The sequence below is a fragment of the Mustela putorius genome, unplaced genomic scaffold, assembly GCF_011764305.1.
Source record: "Mustela putorius furo isolate JIRA1106 unplaced genomic scaffold, ASM1176430v1.1 tig00000785_pilon_pilon_pilon, whole genome shotgun sequence".
In the NCBI taxonomy this organism is placed as follows: domain Eukaryota; kingdom Metazoa; phylum Chordata; class Mammalia; order Carnivora; family Mustelidae; genus Mustela; species Mustela putorius.
The window spans coordinates 1,720,946-1,744,592 of record NW_025421480.1 but is presented as its reverse complement, the minus strand read 5'-3'; the positions used below and the strand labels follow the sequence as shown (position 1 = coordinate 1,744,592).

The window sequence follows — 23,647 nt, the reverse complement described above, 5'->3', positions numbered from 1 at the left end:
GTAGTCTCCACACCCAATGTGGGGCTCAAACTCACAACTCTGAGATTAAATCACACATTCTACCCACTGAGCCAGCCAGTTGCCCCATACCCACTTCATTACTATCCAGGGGGCTCTACAGACTAATCAATTAGACTACAAGTAAGAGACTTTACCATTTCTATAGGGAAAGCAGCTTAACTACTTGACACATTTCCTAAACAAGAGATTATAATCTCACAAAGTTGCTATATATTAACAAGAACCAATATTTCAGTTCATATCTCACAAAGGAAGCATCACATTCATTTACTGCCATAAAATACAATAAGTTAAACAGCTATTTAGTAGTTTTTTAGTTCATTATATTCCTGAAGTCATTTGATTTAATCAAAACTCCCAGAATTCCGGTTAAGACCCGTCCAGCCCCTGGAAGAGTCCCACTACTGTCAATAAGGTTTTGCCCTCTTGATGCTCTTGGGAACCCCGCAGCCATCATGTCAACAAGTTCAAGCAGCCCGCTGAAGAGTAAGAAACCGCAAGAGAATAACAGCAGTGTCCCAGTCACCAGCCAGCCAGCCTCAACTGACCCAGCAGCTGTCCCTATGAGTGAGTCCCAGCAAAAATCAGCTGAGCCCTGCTGAGCAAAGCCCGAACCGCTGATTCCACAAGATCATGAGCTGCATAAATGGCTGCTACCCTAAGCCACTAAGTTCTGATGTGATTTGTTGCAGCGCAAAGTCTAACTGATAGAAAACTCAAAGCCTTGTAGGGAAGCCAGAGTTGTATACAAGAGAACACAGAACAGCACGAGGGCGGCAATCTGGCCCCGAGGGTAAGAGTCACGGGATGATTTGGAGGAGCCGGTGATTGCCGGGCTGGGTGCGTGTGGAGGATTACAAGACACTGTTAGGAAAAGAATCACAGAGAAGATGATGCATACTATTTTCCTTCATTCTGAGGAAAAGAACCACTTCAGGAGCTGACAGACTTACCCAACCTCTGCTTCCTCCATTGTTAATACAAATCCCCAGAGGGAACACCAGAACCAAATCACCATCTGTGGGCTACTGTTTCACTGGGAAACCACAGACTAGTCTTCCAACCAAAAAGTCTCTCTCTCAGACCCCAAGGAGTTTCACTAAGACTGAAATCAGCTTCTTCTCTGAGAAAACACCAAACGGTGGATGAAGGGCTAGGGGACCCTGGAATGCAAGGCCACAGATCTGGCATCTGGGGCCAGAGTTGCAGCTATGGTAGGGCGGGGTGGAGGCCACAGAGCTTGAAGAGCTCAGGGAGGCAAGGGTGAAGACAAGGAGTGGATCCCTGTCACCACACTGGGCCCCCTGGTTAAGGACACAAAGATCAAGTCCCTGGAGGGGATCTATACCTTCTCCCTGCCCATCAGAGAATCTGAAATCACGGACTCTTTCCTGGGCGCATCCCTCAAGGATGAGGTTTTGAAGATCAGGCCTGCACAAAAGCAGACCGTGCTGCCCAGCGGACCAGGTTCAAGACGTTTTTGCCATAGGGATTACAGTGGACATGTCGGGCTGGGTGTTAAGTGCTCCAAGGTGGTAACCACTACCACCCATGGGGCCACCATCCTGGCTGAGCTTTCCATGTGGCAAGCCTACCAGGGGAACAAGATCAGCCCACCCAATGCTGTCCCAGGCAAGGTGACCGGCTGCTATGGGCTCTGCTGCGCTCCCAGGGGGCCTCACTGCGCTCCCAGAGGTATGGTCTCAGCCCGTGTGCCCAAGAAGCTCCTGATGATGGCCGGTGCTGACAACTGCTACACTTCAGCCAGGGGCGGCACTGCCACATGGGGCAACTTTGCCACGGCTATCTTCAACGCCATTTCCAAGACCTACAGCCGTGTCACCCCTGACCTCTGGAAAGAGACCATGTTCACCAAGTCTCCCTATCAGGGATTCACCGACCATCTTGTAAAGACCCACACCAGGCTGCTGCTGTGGCCACCACATACAAGAAAAATAAAGTGAACTAAAGCTTGTTTAAGGACACCTGGGTAGCTCAGTTGGTTGAGCATCTGCCTTCAACTCAGGTCATGATCCCAGTGTCTCGTGATCAAGTCCTGCCTCAGGCTCCTTGCTCAGCGGGGAGCCTGCTTCTCCCTCTGCCCACTGCGCAGCTCTCACACTCTCTCTCTTTCCCTCGCTGGCAAATAAACAAATAAAATCTTCAAAAAAAAAAGACTGAAGTCAGGCAAGACCTTGAAGATGCAGCCAAGTTGAACATCTGTTTAACTCAGCTACGTTCAGTTCCCTGTGATCTCCCAGAAGTCAGGCTGAGAAAATGACAATGCACTGTCACTGCAGGTGGCAGGACAAGCACTTGGAGCAGACAGATACATTGGCACATCGAGAGAGCGAATCCTTATCTAGAAAGAGGCTCCAAAACGCAAGACTGGAATGTCCTGAGCTTCTGAAAACAATTCAAATGCCCAACAATAAGACGGCATTTAAATACATGTTAGTGTAACTGTAATGAAGAATATAAGGAAGCTACTAAAAATATCCTTTCCAAGAGCTTTCAATGACTTGGGAAATTCTCATAAAATCAGATACAAAAATTGTGTATATACAATGATCCCTATTATGTAAAAAAATAAATCATAGGGAGAAAAAAAAGTAAGTTTGCCTAAATGTCTATAGTAACCGTGGGTACCAGGATCATGGGTGAATGTTTTCTTTCTTACATATTTCCACATTTTTGAAACTAAAATATAAACTCATATGCTTCAAAAATTGAATCATATAATTCAAAATTAAAAGTCTATATAACAACTGGCCTATATTCTTCAAAAAATATGAATGTCATGAAAGAAAAGGAAAGGCTAGGAAACTGGGTTTTTTTAATTTTTTTTAAGTTTTATTTAAGTAATCTCTACACCCTACAAGGGGCTCAAATTCATGACCCCAAGGATCAAGAGTTGCACATTCCTCTGACTGAGCCAGCCAGGCGCCGCTAGGAAATTATTTTAGATTAAAGTAAACTAGAAACCTAGCTCTATGGTACCATTTGTCCCCTGCCTGAAGTCTCCTATTACCTCATCTGAAATTTCTCAGTCCTATAAATTTGCCCAAGTGTATAACCATCAAGTGCACCTCTTGGGCCCTCCACCTAGTTCTACATGAAAACATAAAACTGGACAGGAGAATTTTCATATTAAATAGCATTGTCCATACATTGTTCAGGTCCTCAAATTTTAAGATCCTAAAAGAAACGGCTATATCTTAAGTATATTCTACATTACACTTGATGTATATTTAATATTATGATCACAAAATTAAAGAAGTTTACATCTTGGAAAACCCACATCATCAAGAATTAATTCCATCTTACATATGAATAATAGTTGGTGGTATAAGTGATAGGACAGTAAACAAATGTTTTATAAGGAACTGACTGAAAAATGAAATAAATTAGTATATCATGAATGTAACTATATTATTACACAATTACTAAGAAAAGTCAAAGGACAGCATTACAAATGTTCTTAATAAAATAATTTCAATAAATATTATTGTACTTTGAGATTTGGGCAGGTTCCAACAAAATTAATGTCACTCGCAACCAAAAAAAATACTTCCCAATAAATTATCCACAAAATAATTCAAGATACCTAGTTAAATTTAGCAGAGAAAAAAAATGACATTTTTTTTTTTTACTTTACTATATATTCTGCCTATGTATTTTGAATGGAACATATAGTTGATAATTCATTTTTGAAATTTTTGGTAATCCTTTTCTTACAATACAAGTGCCATGTGCTCATTTGGATAAAAATTTTAAAATATAAATAAATTTTAAAAATCAATTCCAATTCCATCAACCAACAATGTCTTAATATTTTTTAATCTTAGACCTTTCCAGACATTTTTACCCACATAATTTTCATAACAACACTCTCTATGTCACACTCTACATAGTTTGAGAACTTCTTTGTCCACTTAACAGTATAGTATTATTCTTTAGTAACAAATATTACCTCTTTCACCATCAGATTTATAGATTTCATATTAGTCTATATCAAGATATACCAAATGTGGGAGTGCCTGGGTGGCTCAGTAGTTAAGCGTCTGCCTTCAGCTTAGGTCATGATCCCAGAGTCCTGGGATCGAGTCCCAAATCGGGCTCCCTGCTCACCGGGAAGCCTGCTTCTCCCTCTCCCACTCCCCCTGCCTGGGTTCCCTCTCTCGCTGTGTCTTTCTTTGTCAAATAAATAAATAAAATATTAGGAAAAAAAAGATATACCAAATGTTTGACATTTAGTTTGTTTCCATTTTCTTCTAACATATACAAATTTATAAACCACTACCAATATCGTTAATTATTTTCATGGACAAGCTCTTTTTTTCCCCCTGTTTTATTTAAGTCGTCTCTACACCCGACATGGGGCTGGAACTCACAACTCCAAGATCAAGACAACAAACAAAGGCAGTCAGGTGCCCCTTGTGGACAAGCTTTCTTAAAGGAAGAAAGGGCTCTCACAGTCACAGAGCGGCCCCCAGCAGAAGCTTCGGGACGAGACAGGAAGGCGTCCCCTCCTGGTCACTGAATGAGTACCTTCAACCGACGACACTCCACGTGTCAGGCCACAAACACTACGGACTGATTCTTCAGGATAAAAATTACAGCATATGGCATGGCAAACCATTTTTTCTCCTGGTTTGTGATTTTTGTAAATAGGAAATCTTTTAAAAGTATAAGATTAACTCACTATATAACTGCTATTGAATAAATTGTGCTTATAGAGAAAAATATTGTCTCATTCAAGACACGTGGTTACTATACATTAGGCATATACATATACAGTAAATGTCAACATTCTTGAATGGAGGCAAATTTTATGTCCTTAATTAATTCATTTTATATATGAATAAAAATCATGAATGCATAACTTGCTCAATGGAACAGACCACAGAAAATTCTCCCGAGGATTCAAAACAAAAAACCAAAAACTAAAACACAAAGTATACTACCTAACCAAAGAATATATAGAGATCTAGGATCACAGAATGTTAAATCTTAAAGGGGCACCTGAGTGGCTCAGTTGGTTAAGCGTCTGAATCTTTCTCTCAGCTCAGGTCAGGACCTCAGCGTTGCGAGATGAGCCCGGGATCAGGGCCTCCGCACCCAGCCTGGAGCCTGCTGAACATCTCCTCTCCCTCCTCCCACTGTCTCTACTCCTCCCTTTCTGCTAAGGCACGCTCACACGCTCTCTCTCTCCCAAATAAATAGGGACTTAAAGATTATCTGACCCCCCCATCCCAAAATAAGGAAAATAAACATTAAAAAATCTGTTGGCTAGAGTCATGGTTAGTTAATTTATCCAACAAATATTTATTAAGAAATTTACTAGGTGCCAGGTCCCATCCGAGCAGATACAAGGTTTAGCAGGACAGATACTATCCCCCAACCGCATGGCGCACACAGGCACCGTGCGTCATGACAGGCAGTTAGTCTCCTGCCGAACTTTACCGCCAGATCCTCTGATTCTTATTCCCATGCAGTTCCCCTTTCGTTCATTTGTCCCAGTATTCAGCACCTACTATGTGCCGGGCTGTTGTGAGTTCTGGGAGCAGTGAACATGGCGAAGTCCTTATCCTCACACAGCTACATTCTAATGAGGTACAGAGACAGACACATAAAATAAGATTACGGTAAGTGCTCTGAGAATATTTAATGATGAGCTAAAAACAGAGGGTCCAGGGAGTAGGGGATACACCTTTAGCAAAGGCAATCAGAGAGGTCCCCTCTAATACCAGACATGAAAGATAGTAGTTACATTAATAGCAATTAAGTCTACAAATCTTCCTCCTCATTTATCAATAAGATTTTCACCAGACGGCCTCAGAAGTCAGGGCATTTAACAGTAAGGCCTGTTCATTTCAAATGTTTCATTTTATCATAGTTTACTCTGTCTTTCTGTCTTTGGGCTACACCAGTTGTTCTGACAGTATGCACCATGGAAAGGGAGATTCACGTCATAGAATATTCAGGAATATGCTCTTTAACCTTTACAGACTCTAATTTATTGTTTACTCAACCAATGTTGCTTATGCTCCATTTGCTCTACCTAATGCTCTCTATGGCAAAAAAAAAAATAATAATAATAATCTCAGTTAAATGCACTAACATAATTATCAGTGGGAAAAGTTTTAATTGCAAAAGATAGCCAAGTTCTAAAGAGAAGACATATGGGATTTAAACTATAAATACACATAGATACCTGAATTATTCCAGCTGGCACATCAGACCATGTAATTAATGATTACTAGATGTTCTTCTGCAGACTTAGATAATAAAAACAAAAAAAATCTATTTTAAATATCTACATGGAGACCTAAATGGAACATACATGGTCTATATCTGAAAACTGTTTCTTTCATTTAATCAGCTGAATTCTAAATTTAAGATTATTTTCTAGCATTGGGGAAGGTATGTAATATGGGGAGTGCTGTGAAATGTGTAAGCCTGACAATTCACAGGCCTATCACCCTGGGGCAAATAATACATTATATGTTAATAAAAATAATTAATTTTAAAAAAAGATTATTTTCTAGCAATCACAGGGAATAACAAAGAGCATTTGTAGTTCGACTCAACAATTGCTGCATATTTACCCCAAAGATACAAATGTAATGATCTGAAGGGGCATCTGCACCCTAATGTTTATAGTAGCAATGTCCACAATAGCCCAACTATGGAAAAAGCCCAGATGTCTATTGACAGATGAACGGATAAAGAAGATGTAGTATATATCTACAATGGAATACTATGCAGCCATCAAAAACGAAATCTTGCCATTTGCAACAATGTGGATGGAACTAGAGGGTATTATGCTGAGTGAAATAAGTCAGTCAGAGAAAGACAATTATCATATGATCTCGTTCATGTGTGGAATTTAAGAAACAAAACAGAGGATCATAGGGGAAGAGAGAAAAAATAAAGCAAGATGAAACCAGAGAGAGAGACAAACCACAAGAGACTCTTGATCATACGAAACAAACAGGTTGCTGGAGGGGAGGGAGATGGAGGGACGGGGTAACTGGATGATGGACACTAAGGAGGGCAGGTGATGAGCACTGGGTATTATATGAGACTGATGAACCACACACCTGTACCTCTGAAACCAATAATACATTTTATGTTAGTTAATTTAATTTAAATTCTTTAAATGTTTAAAACATAATAATGATAAAAAGAGCACTCGTAGTAGATGCTGCAACTGGCTAGCTCAACTTCTGCTCTGGGTCTCTATTTGTCTTCCTACACTGCAGAGGATAGAATGCTATAAAACAAACCAACAAAAAAACTTCATTTCCCAGACTCCCTTAGTACCTAGCATTCTCCACGCATTTTAGTTTTCACCATTAGAAGCAGTACTCGAGGGGTTGCTGTGCTGGTGTATGTCTAGCAGGCAACAGAAAGCTTTGAAGCTAACAGTGCTGACAACAGTCTGGTCATGAATCACAGCTAAGACAGGATATTCGAGAACACAAGAGTTGCTTCAAGACTCCTGGAAGTGGCTTAAGTGGTGAAAGCAGCAGTGGACATACAGATTTCCTGAGACTCCAGCTTCCTAAATGTAACCACACTAGCAGCTCCCTTGACGGTCAGTTCTGCAGTGTCATTCTGGAGCCATTCCTTGAGCGTCAGCCCGGAGTCTAACGCCCCAGCCCTTCCAACAGTTAGCAAGCACCTAACTCACCTAACTCCTCATGTTAAACCTCTTTTCTCTTTTTTTATTTCTTTTTTTTTTTTTTTTTTTTGCTTAAATAGCAAGAGAGATACCCATCATCTATAACCACACCCTTGAGTGATACAGTAGTAAGATAATTACATGGAAACATGAACTGTCTGAACACTTTCATGTTTTCAAATATTCAAAGTAATCTCACATGGTCTGAACTCCCAGCAGATAGCACTGACTAAATAATATAATTCTTCATTTTTTCGGAGCAGTGACAAAGAGAAGCCTGGATTTAAAAAACACAGCTACTTTGGGACACCTGGATGAATCAGTCCATTGAGCAACCAACCCTTGCTTTCTGCTCAGGTGATGATCTCAGGGTTATGAGATCGAGCCCTATGTCGGGCTCTGAGTTCAATGGAGAGTCGGCTTGGGATTGTCTCTCTACCTCTGCCCCTCCTGCTGCTTGGGCATACATTTGCTCTCACTCTCTAAAATAAATAGACCTCTAAAAATAAATTAATTAAATAAATAAAACACACAGCTACTCAACATATTAAGTCATTTTTCATTTGAACTCATTGAGTCAATATTTCAAAACTTTACCAAACAAAAAAAATTCTCTTTCCAACCCTTGCTTCTTTGAACAACGAAACCAGTACCTTTCCTATATGTTAGCGATTGAGTATGGATGGAATGATACATATGGTACAACTAACAGATAAGCAAAAGTACATTTGTTTTGATTTAGGGGCAATATATTGAATTATGAAAATGTCATAGATAAAATTAAATGCATTATCATAAAATCCATTAACTTTCTTATAAAACTATACACACGATAATAGAAAACATAGGGGAGGCTCCATGTTAAAGTTTTAGGAAATTTCTATAAAGACTGGAATAGTATAATAATTTCCCAGAGTTACAGAGCATCCAATCAGATAGATAATTTCCTCAGCATATTTATTTTTCACATATTTATGGTTTTTCCATCAAAAAAAAGAAAAATTGAACTTCAAAGCCAGAAGTCTATTCATTGAGGTAGACAGAATCTACTGGATAAAAGGTCCCAACAGTACCCAAGTACCTCTAGGACTCAAAAGAACATTCCTATTTCCTAAAGGTACTAATGACATACTTTTCATGAAAAAATACGATGTAAAAGAAATGAAGTCATGACCATCTGACTTTACCCTGGATGATGAATAGCATGACCTGGGTTCCCACCTATGCAGAAAAATAGTGTCATAAATTGAGGCTTACTTTTATCGCTGTCACTTTATACAATCTCTTCTCCAGTTCATGGGAAAAACAGAAGTGGTTCAGCAAATCCTCCTACCAGGAGCATGGCTACTATAGGAAAGAAGTCAGCAAGCCTTTTTCATAAACAAATTCCCACTGTCCTGGCAATTTACAGATTCAAGTTTTTCCCAACTTCCAAAAAAAAAAAAAAAGAATAAATTAAAGGAATTTAAGAATAATGTTTCCTGATTATTCAGTTTGTGAAAAAGATACAACAGAATAGAAAACAAGGTCTCTATCCCCAAGGAAGCATGAGATTTTTTTCAATCTATGTTAAAAAAAAAAAAATCATTAAGGTCTCAGGAAACTGTTAGTGATCCTTACTTACTTGGGGGAGTTTTTGGACCTCTTTTCTTTAGTACCTGCTCCTTCATTCTTCTCAATAATTCCACATGGCATGAGGAAAATTTCATTTTTTTTAAGATTGCATTTATTTATTTGAGAGAGAGAGAGCACAAGCCTGAGCAGGAGAGGGGGATGGGCAGAGAAGAGGGAGAAGCAGCCTCCCCACTTGAGCAGGGAGCCCAACGCGATGCCAACGCCGGGTGATGGCGCAGGGAGGCTCCATCCCAGGACCCTGAGATCCTGACCTGAGCCCAAGTCCGAGGCCTACCCAACTGAGCCCGCCAGGCACCCCGGAAATGTTACTGTATTTTAAATTCTCTTGGAACCCCATTAGTCAGCTAAAGATGGCATGATGTGTCACAATCACTGTCCCCAGTGCTATGGAAAAGCCAAATGAGTAAACGAGTGAATGAAACAATACAGCTTAGCACGCGCAGAGCCTCACTAAGGAACATCGACTCACGCCCGTTCGTGATCAGACACCCCGCCTAAAATTAACCATGAATTGAACCTCGCAGATATGAATGAGGCAATTCACTTCTTGTGAACTTGAATTCTTCAGTGTAGTAGCTAAAGGTCAAGAAATTGGGTTAATGAGAACATGCCACTGGGGAGGCAACGGAGCGAGGGGAGTGGAGAAAATCAAAGGCAGAGACTATTCTCCGTTGCAAGTGGGAAAGTCATGGAATAATGTCTTTGGGCAATAGAACCCTGTTGGTGATTGGTTTTTTTTTTAAGGAACTTGATTGTTTAGCTTATGGATTACTGTGTTCTTGAGGGCTTCTTTTTGTTTTTAGTATCATCTCTTAACTATTTCACTGGTGATTCACCTCTACAGAGAATGTAAATAGAAGGGAGACTGACGCGAATGAAATTCAAGGTAGTCCTTGAGCGTGTATCTCACTACAAGTCAGCAAGTTCAGGAAAAAAGATTTATTGTAAAGAAAAGACTAAGATGAGGGAATGAGGCTAAGTTCAATTTATAACAAGCAGATTTACAAAGCACTTGAACAAACGGTTAATTATAATTCCTTGCTTTATAATTTTTTAAAAATTATTTTAAAAATAACTATGTTTAATAGAACCCAAATATTCTTGGGTTCAAAATAATGCTGAAGCTTACCAAAATGTGTTCTACACATGGTTTCACACGTAGGGTGCCTGGGTGGCTCAGTGGGTTAAAACCTCTCCCTTTAGCTCAGGTCATGATCCCAGGGTCCTGGGATTGAGCCCCACATCGGGCTCTCTGCTCAGCGGGGAGCCTGCTTGCTCCTCTCTCTCTGCCTCGCTCTCTGCCTGCCTCTCTGCCTGCTTGTGTTCTCTGTCTGTCAAATAAATAAATAAAATCTTAAAAAAAAAAAAAAAAACCTAAAGCTGGGGAAACTGGGTGGCTCAGTGAGTTAAGTGTCCAACTTGATCTCAGCTCAGGTGTTAATCTCAAGATCATGAGTCCAAGCCCACTTTAAAAAAAAAAAAAAAAAACATCTAAAGAAAACTTCCTTGTATTATGGGAGATGATTGGGTTGAATGGCTAAAATTATAGTTGTTTTCATTTATTTCCATGGTTCCAGGGCCTATGCAGAAGTGAAACAAAGTTCTATGATTTAGGTTTTCAATATTGACTTTTTCTGGGGTGCGTAGGTGGTTCAGTTGGTTGAGAAACTGACTTTGGCTCAGGTCATGATCCTGGAGTCCTGGGATCGAGTCCCACATCGGGCTCCCTGCTCGACAGGAAGTCTGCTTCTCCCACTGACCTCTCTCCTCTCATGCTCTCTCTCTCTCTCTCAAATAAATAAATAAAATCTTTTTTTAAAAAATTGACTTTTTCTGATTCCATACTAGAGACTCCTCTTTGTATCATTAAAATCTATAAATGGAAAAAAAATAATGTGGGTCCCCAGATGGAAAATAAAATCTTATTTTGCATAACCACAAAATAGAAAGCAAGTGTTACACATGTTCAGATTCCTAATAGGCCAGAATTAGGTGGATATTTCAGTAACTCAGCTAATAACAACATCAACAACATTAACTTTCCAAATGAAGTCCTTGAAAAGATGAAAGGAAGTATTGCCCCAAACAGCAAAATACTTCAGTATAAAGCCACAAGTATTCCTATTTGGAATTACCTCCACAAAATCAGAGTAATACTCCTTATCCAGAAACATGGTACTTCAGTAACAACTGTGACACAAAGAAAGGTTTTGTATTTTGGAATTTGGGGGGGGGGGGTTGTTTGTTTTTTTGTTTGTTTTTTGTCTCTCTCTAGATTATAGTCAACAAATGCCATTTATTCAACAAAGATTGATGTGCAAGATGTTGGCTATGACAGTTTCAAAGATGATCTTGCTCCCAAGGAGCTTAAGCCTGGGAGGGAAAAAAAAGCACAAAAGGGAAAAGCCACAAAGCCACACGGTTTGCATACAAACCCAAGAAAGGGGGAGAAGAGGCTAAATTAATCACAAGAGAAAAAGAGAAAAATGGGATATGGCTGGGGTTCTCAAGGAGGACTTCACACAAGGTAGCTCTTGAACACCCAAAAAGGCAGAAATGGTATGCCAGATTTGGATAAGGACTGAGAGGAAGTAAAAGGAAGGAAGGAAGGACAGAAGGATAAGACAGGGCAAACTGTCCCTTTTTTTCTTTTCTTTTCTTTTTTTGGGAAAATTTCGAGCTTACCTGAAAGGAGAGAGAGGTGTAATAACTATCCCACTACAACAGTTATCAACCCAGGGGCAATCTCTCTCCTCACCCACTCCACGCCCCACTCTCCTACCAGATTCTTTTGAAGCCAATCCCAGATGGCACACTATTTTTGTCAGTAAAGACTTAAGTATCTTCTTTTGAAGGTAAGGGCTCTTCTTTTAGACTTACAGTGATAAGTCTCAGGATACACATTGTCCTAAGTGCTTTAAGACAGCAACTCATTTTATCCTCAGAAAAACCCTAGAACTAGAAGGTAGTTCTATTATTCTTATCATTTCACAGATGAGGAAACTTAAGACCAGAAGGTTAAGTAACTTGCCGAAAATTGACTAGCTAGAAGTAAGTGGCAAAACAAGATTTGAATGCAGGTGTTCAGGCCCAGCTCAATGGTCCACTAGACTACATTATACTGCCAATAAATATCTAGTTTACTCCTTCAGAGTGCAAAGAGAACTCACTTCAGTGTCATTTTTCCATCCTATGTTTCAACTTGTCTTCAAAAAGACACACTGCTGGTCCTTCAACCACAAAGGAAAGGTACAATTGCACACATTCCAATGGAAGAACATTGGCTTTTTCAGTAGCCTTCATACATTCAATTCAGACGAAATAATCATGAACTCTAGAAGGTGCTGAGTAAGTACAAGTACTCTGGGCTCACAAATCACACATGTGCATTTGACAAGTAATGAACTATTCGAATGTCATATTTTGATGATAAAAACAGAGGCCTCACATTATTTTCAAAAATCCAATTTCAAGGCACCTGGCTGGCTTGGTCAGAAGAGCATGCAACTTTTGATTTCAGAGTTGTGAGGTTGAGCCCCACAGTGGGTGCAGAGATTACCTAAGTAAATAAACTAAAAAAAAAAAAAAAAAAACTCTCTGATTTCATCAACTAGATACTGCCTACGTTCTGACTGCAGCATCTAAACATAAGAACTATCATAGATACCACTGAAACACTGAATTATTTTGACCTGCGCAAAACCATAATAATTTAATTTTAAGTAATCTTTAATTAGGAAAACTACTTGTTTCCCCAAATAATTCAAATAATTCAGAAATTAACCAAATTAACTTAATCACTAAAATATGCTTATGTGTGTATCTATAGATATCTATATGTGAGATTTAAACATATTAATGGCATCCAATTTTAATATCTGAAAACCTAGATATCTGAAAAATACTCATGTTCGTATATGTGCTTATGGATTTGACATCCAACTTTAAAATAGAGGAAAAATTACCATCTCTGATTAGGAATTGAAAAAGCTGACTTTAGGGGCACCTGCGTGACTCAGTCAGTTAAGTGTCTGCCTTCAACTCAAGTCATGATCCCTGAGTCCTGGGGTTGAGCCACACTGACGATGGTGTAGGGCTCCCTCTCTCTCTTAATAAAATCTTTAGGGATGCCTGGGTGGCTCAGTGGGTTAAAGCCTCTGCCTTTGGCTCAGGTCACGATCCCAGGGTCCTGGAATTGAGCCCCGAAGGTCATGATCCCAGGGTCCCGGGATTGAGCCCCACATCAGGTTCTCTGCTCAACAGGGAGCCTGCTTCCCCCTCTCTCTGCCTGCCTCTCTGCCTACTTGTGATCTCTGTCAAATAAACAAATAAAAAACTTTTAAAAAAGTAAATTAAATTAAATTAAATCTAAAAAAGAAAAAAAACTGAATTTACATTACAGTAAGTTTTCAAATGAGTTCCAGGAAAAGAATTATCTACCATTTACTAAATAATGTAGTTCAATAGATACTTTACCTGTGGCAAGAGGCCTTCTCATATTCCTACCCTACAGCCAAGTTACACTCAGAAGGAAAATAGAAACGTTCTTACTTTTTAAAATACTCATGGTAATAACGTCACATAATGAGAGACTCCGCATAAATGTGTCTCTGGTTTTGATTAGGAAGTAAAGGAAATAGCTCCTAAGAAAAGCTTTGATAATACCATTAAAAATGCTTATTTTATCGACATTGAAGGAAAAGATAAAAGAACATCATTTACTTACTTTCTGGAGAAAGGAAAAGAAAAAAGCGTATACCTTTTCACATATTTTAAGCCTCACAGTTAAGAATATCAGGCATTTTCACAGCTTCTAGAGTATAACAGCTGTTCTTTAGAACAAAGGGGTACTGAATACTTCCTTAAGAGATATGCTTCTCACCCCCAAAAGCCACCTGTCCTTTGAGACAAATTCCTCCCAATTTAAGTAATTTATCTTGTCAGCTGAAATGCCAACTCCTAACTAGGGAGGAGAGACACAGGACTGTTGTCATCTCCCAGTCTGTGCCTCTTCGCCCTGAACAGTCCTGTTCCTCTATGTCCTGCTTTTTCTTTCCTTTGGTTCAAAACCCTACCATGTGATTTCCTTATTCGTTATGTCCATTGTTTATCAAACTCCCCAGTTAGAATATGAGCTCCTGGAGGACAAGAATCTTTGATTTACGGGCTTTGTTCTCTAGCTCTTACAATAGTGCCTGACATATAGTAGGTGTTCAGTAAATATCTATTGAATTTGGGGTTTTAAATAATCCTTTAAATATTAGTAGTGCTGCAGAGCAAACAATGAAGATGGAGCACCTACCACAAGCCAGACACCATCCTGTGCCCTTTACATGAATTTAAAAAAAAATCACAACAGCCCTGAAAAATAAACAGTATTTTGCAGATGAGAAATGTGTCACTTACAGAGATTAGGTAACTTCACAGCCAGGGAATCTTATTCCAGATTTCTTCATCTTAAGGTATAATTTGACTTGACTTTTTAAAGGACTGACACCATTAGATCTCCAAATATTCAAAGCTATCCAATAACTACAATTATAAAATGTGAGTTAATGTGATCAAGTGTCCTCACAAATTACGTCAAACACAAAACTCAGGCCCGAAGAGTAATTATGGAATGATTTTGCTCCCCCTTGCTATGATTGTACCATCCCTTGATCTAAATAATGGCAAAAGGACAATAATTTCCATAATATTTTATAATTCATAATATGCTTTTATAAATATTATCAAATTTGACATAAACTATAAAAAAATCTATAATCTTGTTCTTCAACTGATTCTGAAGACAGAAAAAAACATCTTGTTCAAATCAGAACTGAGACACAGATATTTAGAAAAAAACCTTCTAGGGCGCTTGGGTGGCTCAGTGGGTTAAAGCCTCTGGCTCAGGTCATGGTCTCAGGCTCCTGGGATCAGGCCCCACATCGGGCTCTCTGATCAGTGGGGACCCTGCTTCCCCTTCTCTCTCTGCCTGCCTCTCTGCCTACTTGTGATCTCTGTCAAAATAAATAAATAAAATTTTAAAAAAAGAAAAGAAAAGAAAAAGACCTCCTGAATGGCAATTTCTATAATTTCCAGAGCAGATAATAGCTTTCCAGATTTTTCTCTTCCCTATCAAAAGGGACTAAGAGAGGGGCACCTGGATGGCTCAGTTGGTTAAGCAACTGCCTTCGCCTCGGGTCATGATCCCGGAGTCCCAAGATCGAGTCCCACGTCAGGTCCCTGCTTGTGGGGGAAGTCAGGCTTCTTCTCTGACTCTCCTCCCTCTCATCCTCTTTCTCGCTCATTCTCTTTCTCTCAAATGGATAAATTAAATCTTTTTTAAAAGGGTGGGGCTGGCTAGGAGAAAAGCCATGTGCTCTATAAACTCAGAGCACAAATGGGCCTGGCAAGGATGCCAAAACTGGAAAAAGCTGTCCTCTTAGTCCCCAGTCCTCTTGACTTCACTTTTCCTAGGAAATGTCAATGGAAAATAAACAGAAACAATCTCCATCTAGGAATCATTCATTTGTAAAGTATTTTGACAATATATAAGACCCACTATTCACTGAGTGGTTACTCCCTACTCAGCACTATGGGAGATCCAGTTAAATATAAGACATAGTTCCTATGCTTAAAAACTGGTTGGAGGGGCGCTTGGGTGGCTCAGTGGGTTAAGCCTTCGCCTTCCGTTCAGGTCATGATCCCAGGGTTCTGGGATGAAGCCCCATATTGGGCTCTCTGCTCAGCGGGGAGCCTGCTTCCTCCTCTCTCTCTCTCTGCCTGCCTCCCTGCCTACTTGTGATCTCTGTCTGTCAAATAAATAAATAAAATCTTTAAAAAAAAATAACTGGTTGGAAAAGCCAGATACAAAGATGTAAAGATAAACAATAGAAAAATGAATTGCAAAAACAAAAACCTCTAGAAACTGGAAGACAGCAAAGAAGCTTGATGGTCTCAGGAAATACCTGGTTGTCTTTCTCTGTCAAGTAAATAAATAAAATCTTTAAAGAGAGAGAGAGAAAGAGAGAGACAGAGAAGGGCACCTGTGTGACTCAGTTGTTAAGCACCTGCCTTTGGCTCAGGTCATGATCCCAGTGTCCTGGGATCGAGGGCCCACATCAGGCTCCCCAGTCAGCAGGAAGCCTGCTCTCCCTCTCCCACTCTCGCTGTCTCTTTCTGTCAAATAAATAATTAAAATCTTTTAAAAAGAGAGAGAGAGAGAGAAAAGAAAAGAAATGCATGGCATTTGGTAATTCCTTGCAAAGTCTGGATAATTAATATGACTTGAAAGTTCATTTCAGATTCAACTTGCTGTTACAAAGCAGTGCACTCTTAAAATCCTGTTAAAATTATACTTATTCTTGGGGTGCCTGGGTGGCCTAGTCAGTTGATTTTGACTCAGATTATCACATCGAGTCCTATGGCCTCCCCCACTCAGTAGGGAGTCTGCTTGAGATTCTCTCTCTCCCTCTAAAATAAATAAGTAAATCTTAAAAAATCTATACTGTATACTTATTCTTTAAGACCTAACCCAAAAGTGACAATCTTTGTCATTTTCTCTGCCATTCCTTTAATGCCCTCAGGTTTTGTCATCTCTCAAATTTCTACACACCCTTTATTAGGGAATTACACTTTAAATATTCTCTTTGGCAGGTAAAAACAATCTTCAAAAGAGCAACCAAATGTCTAAACAAAAAAGGAAATTAGGATATATTAATTACACAAGTCACTGATACAGTAAGAGCAGTGGGTATCAAGGGTTACTTAGAAATCCATGGGGGTGTTTCACAGTGACTGCGGAACCAGAAATGTTACACACCCTGAATTTGTGGAAGAGTCTTGTACATCAAACAACTAGCCTACACCCTGCATGACTCTTCTGCTACACATTCATGTAGGTGAAATCATCTGAGCTGGAGCCTAATTCTGTTTCATATATTAACAAGGATTTGGGCAATACATTGAGTTTTCAGGGAATGAAACAACCACGGGAATTAAGAGAAGACTGTACTTTGTTTTGCTTGGAACTTTATGAAGAGTTATTCAGCGTTTTGGAAAACCAGGTCCCTGACGACACAGCATCCAGCTGTTCTTGCAGCTGTAGACACCGACACGGCCTGGAGCACATAGTGGTTCCGCACCATGTCATTCCATCGCTCAACAACGTAGACTGGTTCCTTCCTGATCTCCTTCCACCCCAAGTAGCCCTCTCTGCCCCATCACTTCTGACATCACTCCTGACAATGACCAATCCAAACCTTTTTACTTTTAGTGTTTGAGGTCATTTACGATCTTCCCTCTTTAGTGCATACTTGACAGCGTGACTAAGCTATTCCCTGTAAATGCCAGACTTGTTCATGTTTTCAAGTGTTTATTCATGCCATTCCTCCTCCAGATAACACCTTCCACCTTTCTCTGTCTTCCTAAATACCACCACGCTCCAGGGCTCACCAAAGGGACCCTTCTTTGATAAACTCTGCCTAGATATTATCTTTCAGTATGAATTGTCCATTACAAGACAGGCTGTTTTGCTACCTGATTGTATTCAATTTAGCATTTCATTTTACAGCCTTATGCTGTTTTCTCATTGTTTCATGTTTTATCTTTCCCCAAGAGAATATAATTTTGAGTTCAGGAACTTTTCTGTACCTCTTTTTGATAGATAATCTATTTTGCAAAGTGATAAGAGATGAACTTTCCCTTTTTTTCTCAGGGTATTGGGGTAAACCTTCTGCAGAACACTGAACAATGCATAAGAGACTTTAAAGTCTTACAGGTCCTGTATGAGTAAAAGATGCCCTGACCATCAGCTGGTTCACAATGAAAAAATAAACACATCAGTTTTCATCTGGCCCCACCTAAAATTTGTCTTCTTAATGACGATATAGTGAGAATTCACAGAAATTACATGTGTTACCAATTTCACTTTATATCACTTGTAAGGAATACAAGGGCAATTTATGTCAAACAGTTACCATTTCTTAATATTTTCACAATAATGGAAAACATAATAGTAAGACACTAGTATTTAAATCAGGTCCTGAGACAAGCCAACTGAACCCTGATTGCAAGGCTTGGTCTTCAATGGGCGTTTATATCCTGCTAGGCACTATGTCAGCACTTCCAGTAGCTTCCACCAATGGTGCCTAATTATTGCTTTACAACCCAAATTACTAGTGAAGAAAACTGAATGTGAGATATGAGCTACTATAGTTAAATTATAGAAAACATCAGAACCTCCAATATTTAAGACTTAATTTCAGGGGTGCCTGGGTGGGTCATTCAGTTAAGCATCTGACTCTTGATTTCAACTCAGGTCATGATCTCAGGGTCGTGAGATCAAGCCCCAATGCTGAACTCCATGCTGGGTGTGGACTCTGTTTAAGATTCTCTCTCTCCCTCTCCCTATGCTCCTCCCCTCCTCCGCCCTCCCACCCCCACCCCTGCCAACCCCAAGCACACAGTCTCTCTCCCTTAAAAAAAAAAAAAATTAACTTAAGTCCATTTAAAAGTTATCCATCCCCACCTTTAATTAGTGGAAGGTTTAAAGTAAACTGAAAGTAACTGGCAATACATTCATTTCTGTCTTGAGGTATTAGGAAATCTTTATTGCCTATGAGCATTAGTTTAATTTTTGAACAATAAAATAAGGCTGAGCAATAAAATATTTTAGTGGTAATAACCTAGCATCATACCTCACTGAAAACTCATGATTATCCGTCATGATATGAATCCATATACAATTAAGTAAATGGAAAAAGAAAAATGAATAGCCAGAAATTTTGAGGTCAAAAGCTTAAGTTTTTATATGGATATGGATACAGGAAAAACATGACTAGGAAAAACTAGAGAAGGGGAAAGCTAGAGTAAACCAGCACAACTGAACAGTAAACGACAAACGGCAGCTATACTATGTGCCTCCCTCAGGAGGAAATGCCTCTGAAGAGACAAACGAGCAAGGATGAAAATTGCACACAAGAGATCTCAGGAAACTCGAACTCTGCTAAGATCCTATGTGGCCAACCCCTGAGCAAGCAGATGACAGTGCCTCGGGCACGGGGAGGGCAGCACCAAGGGGGAGAGCAAAGGAAATAAGGCCTTATTATGTGCCTCTCAATTCAGAGAGGAAAGTAATAGTTTGTGCCCAAAAGCATTCACATAGTAGTTTTCTGCAGAGACCAAACATAGGACTCTCAGATACACAGCCTTGAGAAAAAGCCATGTGCAACAATTAGCCATGCACTGTAATTTCAGGAATGGTAGAAAGAACCAAGAAGCTTCTTCTCTTCCTTCTCACATCACGAATGTTCTATCGGAGAAAGAGAGAAAATAAAAGACTGAGATTTTCAATATAAAGCAGCTACTCCTTGCTTAAGAAAGCAACCCAGAGTTGCCAAGAAAGCACAGACTTAGAAGACCGCGAATTCTCCTTTCTTTCTGCCTGAAAAACTGTCTAAGTTGTGACATCACTAACTCAATTATGCATGTCTGTGGAGATGCCATTAAATAGGTCGATCTGAGCATTTCAAAGAGATGTGGCGTGAAGCTATTTCTTGCTCAAAAATTTCCACTCATTCACACAACGCACAAATTGCAATGTCAAGGTTGAAAACAGGAAAAAATCACTTGGCTTAACACCAAGTACTTCAGGGCGTTGCAGTTTCTGGCCCTGGCCTGCAGAGACCACAGAGAAGACGGATGCCTGGAATGCCACGAGCTGTGCACCGGACGCTACTCAACACCTTCACTAGGGAGGGTAAGTCCTGGGGCACAAACCAAACAATTACAAAACTGGTTAGTTCTAAGAGATCCTGTCTGTTAGGAAATAACACTACTATCGCTTAAGCAAGAAGCACCTTCTTTTTTTTTTTTTTTTAAGATTTATTTATTTGACAGAAATCACAAGTACACAGAGAGGCAGGCAGAGAGAGAGAGAAAGGGAAGCAGGCTCCCCTCTGAGCAGAGAGCCCGACGCGGGACTCAATCCTAGGACCCCGAGATCATGACCCAAGCCGAAGGCAGAGGCCCAAACCACTGAGCCACCCAGGCGCCCCAAGAAGCACCTTCTTAAGAAATGCTTCACTACAGACATTCTTGATAGCAAGAGGATGATATTGGGTGGAAAAACACAGATGTCAACCAATGCACTGAAGATCTGATTCATGAGTTGAACCCAATGTGGACAAGTTTTAGGAATAATTAACCAAGTCATTTCATTTACATCTTATAACTTATGTATGCACATGAGTGACATATGGTAAAAATCTATTTCTAAAGTCTGAGAGCTTTTCCAATAAGTACAAAATAAAAATTCTAAGTGATCAAGCATTGCGTTTAATGGACAGTGGTTTTCTTTTCGTTAGCCATATATAAAATAATGGTGCATCTTAAAATTAAGATATCTTTGATGGATAAAATATGGTAGGCTATGGTAAATACAGAGATATAAATACGTACTTATGATATATGACCCCTGAGGTAAACTCCACAAACACCAAATACTAGAATGATAGAGATTCCCTTTCACACTCAACATGTAAACTACGGGTCTGTTAATAATTTTTAAAGTAGATTATGAACATGAAATATACGCTATTCCAAGAAGAGGTTAGTTTCAAATAAAAGTAAGAGTCAATCTTAATCTCACAAAACAAACTGAGGGTTGCTGGGGGGAGGGGGTGTGGGAGAGGGGGGTGGGTTATGGACACTGGGGAGGGCATGTGCTATGGTGAGTGCTGTGAAGTGTGTAAAGCTGGCGATTCACAGACCTGTACCCCTGGGGATGAAAATACATTATATGTTTATAAAAAATAAAATTTAAAAAAAAAAACTAGGAGTCAAAGGAAATGCAGAAAAATTTATGTGACAACACCATAAATATATGAAAAATACTTTGGTTGCAGCTAACCTTAGTTCAGGATTAACATCTGAAAGGAAAACCAAACGCCCTGCATCTGCCTCCCTGTGACACATTTCTTGGGTACCTATTAGCAAAAGAATCATGGACTGGAAGGACCCCGATGTTACCTATCAGAGCCTAGGACAGATGTGACTTCTGTGTTCCAAACATTTTAGGTTCAGAGCATGAAGAGCCACATTAAAATACAGGTTTTCTAGTGAAATAAAGTAATCATAATAAGGACAGGGAAAGGCATATTCAACCACTTAAGCAGTAACCATTTCCACAAGACTAGACAGAATTATACCACTTTTCTAAAGCCATCACCTCTCGCATAGATTATGAGTTTGTTTCAAATCTGTTCCAGGCCTGATCTTCGGCCCACTTATCCTTTGGGAAGGCCCACACTTGAAGGTCTGACTCCTAGCCTGGCCCCAACCATTCCAGGGTCTTATCCACATGCTGTGTCAAGTCCGGCTGACTTCAGAGGCTGCGCTCCATGTGTGGTTACACACATGGCTGAAAAGTTTACAAATGCTGGGCCTTTATTAGAAACCTACATGCACCTAAGCTTTTTTTTTTTTTTAAGACCTTAGAAAGGCTTCAGCGGGGAAGAAATGTGGAAACTGCAACTTACCAAGCAATTCCTCTGAAAACCTGTGTGAGATCTTTGAAAGGATAATTATTCCTACCTTGGAATCCACCTTAGCTAGCTAGTACAACCCTCTGTATACAGCAGACACTCAGTAAAGTTCTAAGAAATTGAATTAAAATGGGAGGAACATGAAGAACAAAAAGCATTCTAGATAGAAGAAGCAAGATGAGTACAGACACCAGGGAGAGCAGGCACAGATGTTCCAGAAAAAGTAGTATGGTGTGTGAGTGGGAGGAGGAGACTATGCTGAAAAGTTGTGGGGGGCCAGATCACAGAAAGCTTTCACTGTCATGCCAAAAAGTTAGGAGTTTATTATGTAGGAAAAGGGAGTGACAGTGATTAGGGTTGTGCAAGAGCACTGAAGATGCTTTAGAAGGGGGCTGGCCAGAAGCACTATTAAATAAGCTGTTGTGACAGAGAAGAAGGGTGTACGTCCCGAACTAGGGAAACAGCATCGGAAATGGAGAAGCGCCATCAGAGAGCTAAGGCGTCGCTCAAGCAGAACCCACAAAAGTTAGTGGATATGGGGAGAGCAGACTTGAAGAAAATATGAAAGTTTCAAGGTTTATTAAATCTGACAACAGTAAAGTCTATCAACACACAAAGGAAATGAGTGATCCGGGAAGATATGAATCTGTTAGCACAAGTATGAGCATTTAAGCTGAAAGAAATCTCAGCCTGCATCTGAAAATATAAGAATGGGATCCAGACTCAAAAACCAAAGTCACAGCTGCCCAGCTCAACCCTGATAATGGGTGAGATCATAGAGGAAAGAAGCTACTATTGGTAGTTATAAAATATGAGAAATTCTTTATGTTCTGCCCTAGAGAAAACTATATGAATGTGAATGTTTCTTCTTCCTGATAACAAAACTGTCTGACTGATAGTTCTCTTTTCCCCCGACCACCAGAGTGCTTATATGTGTTCAATTCTACAATTATGCTAATCTTTGTATCTGGAAATTTTCTCTTCTCCATTTCTTGGTCTTACCTTAGTTACTTGTTTTACTTGGCCCTGCCTCTTCACTTCTATTTTACTTTATTGCTTTATTTTATATGCCCAATACCTCCATAAGTATTTCTTGCAAAAAACAAAACAAGTAAATGAATGAATGAATATGGTTTGTAGGAAGCCACCTCAAATCCTCTGTGGAAAAAACAGGATTTAAAATGTAAATTTAATTTAAACTTAATTTAAAACTTAAATCAAAAAACAGTTTTATTTGCAGGGATGATAGCTAACTTCTTATGAATTACAGAAATGTTTCTCTCCGATTAAGAAAACCTGCAAGATATTAAATGTCTGTGTTTTAAAAGACAAATTAAAGTATAATTAATTTCATTATAAAACAATTTAGGCACACAAAAGATTCTTGCTCTGAAATAAAACTTCTAACAACAGAATAAAAAATTTTTCCTCAAGCAAAAATTAGAAACTTTTGTCAAGGGGCGTCTGGATGGCTCAGTCGGTTAAGCGTCTGACTCTTAATTTCAGCACAGGTCATGATCTTAGGGTAAGGAGACTGAGTCTTATGTGGGTTTTATACTCAGCATAGAGTCTGCTAAAGATTCTTTCTCTCCCTCTCCCCCTTCTCCACCCCCTGCTCATGCATGTGCTCTAAATGAATAAATAAATTAAATATTTTTTGAAAAACTTTCAGCAAGCAAAATCTAACAAAGCATCTCTAATATAATAATGCAAAGCATTAAGAAAACACTGTTAGCTAATGTTCAATTTATATGCTGTGTGTTTTTTTTTT

At 39.6% G+C, this 23,647-nt stretch overlaps 2 protein-coding genes across 6 annotated transcripts in view; one reads left to right on the top strand and one right to left on the bottom strand.

Moving 5' to 3' along the window:
* The window catches only part of DNM3 (dynamin 3), a 546,523-nt gene that overhangs the window by 503,397 nt on the left and 19,479 nt on the right, over positions 1 to 23,647 (bottom strand). The window lies entirely within an intron of this gene.
* LOC101680586 (40S ribosomal protein S2-like) lies at positions 477 to 1,985 on the top strand. Its single transcript, XM_045084734.1, has 2 exons — positions 477 to 588; positions 1,270 to 1,985. Exons 1-2 carry the CDS (start codon positions 477 to 479, stop codon positions 1,983 to 1,985), a joined length of 828 nt encoding a protein of 275 aa, XP_044940669.1.

Excerpts from the sequence above, each read along its gene's own strand:
- LOC101680586 (XM_045084734.1), top strand. The coding sequence starts at position 477 with ATGTCAACAAGTTCAAGCAGCCCGCTGAAGAGTAAGAAACCGCAAGAG. Across the intron at positions 589-1,269 it reads CCCAGCAGCTGTCCCTATGA|CTCAGGGAGGCAAGGGTGAA; the intron begins GTGAGTCCCAGC and ends GAGCTTGAAGAG.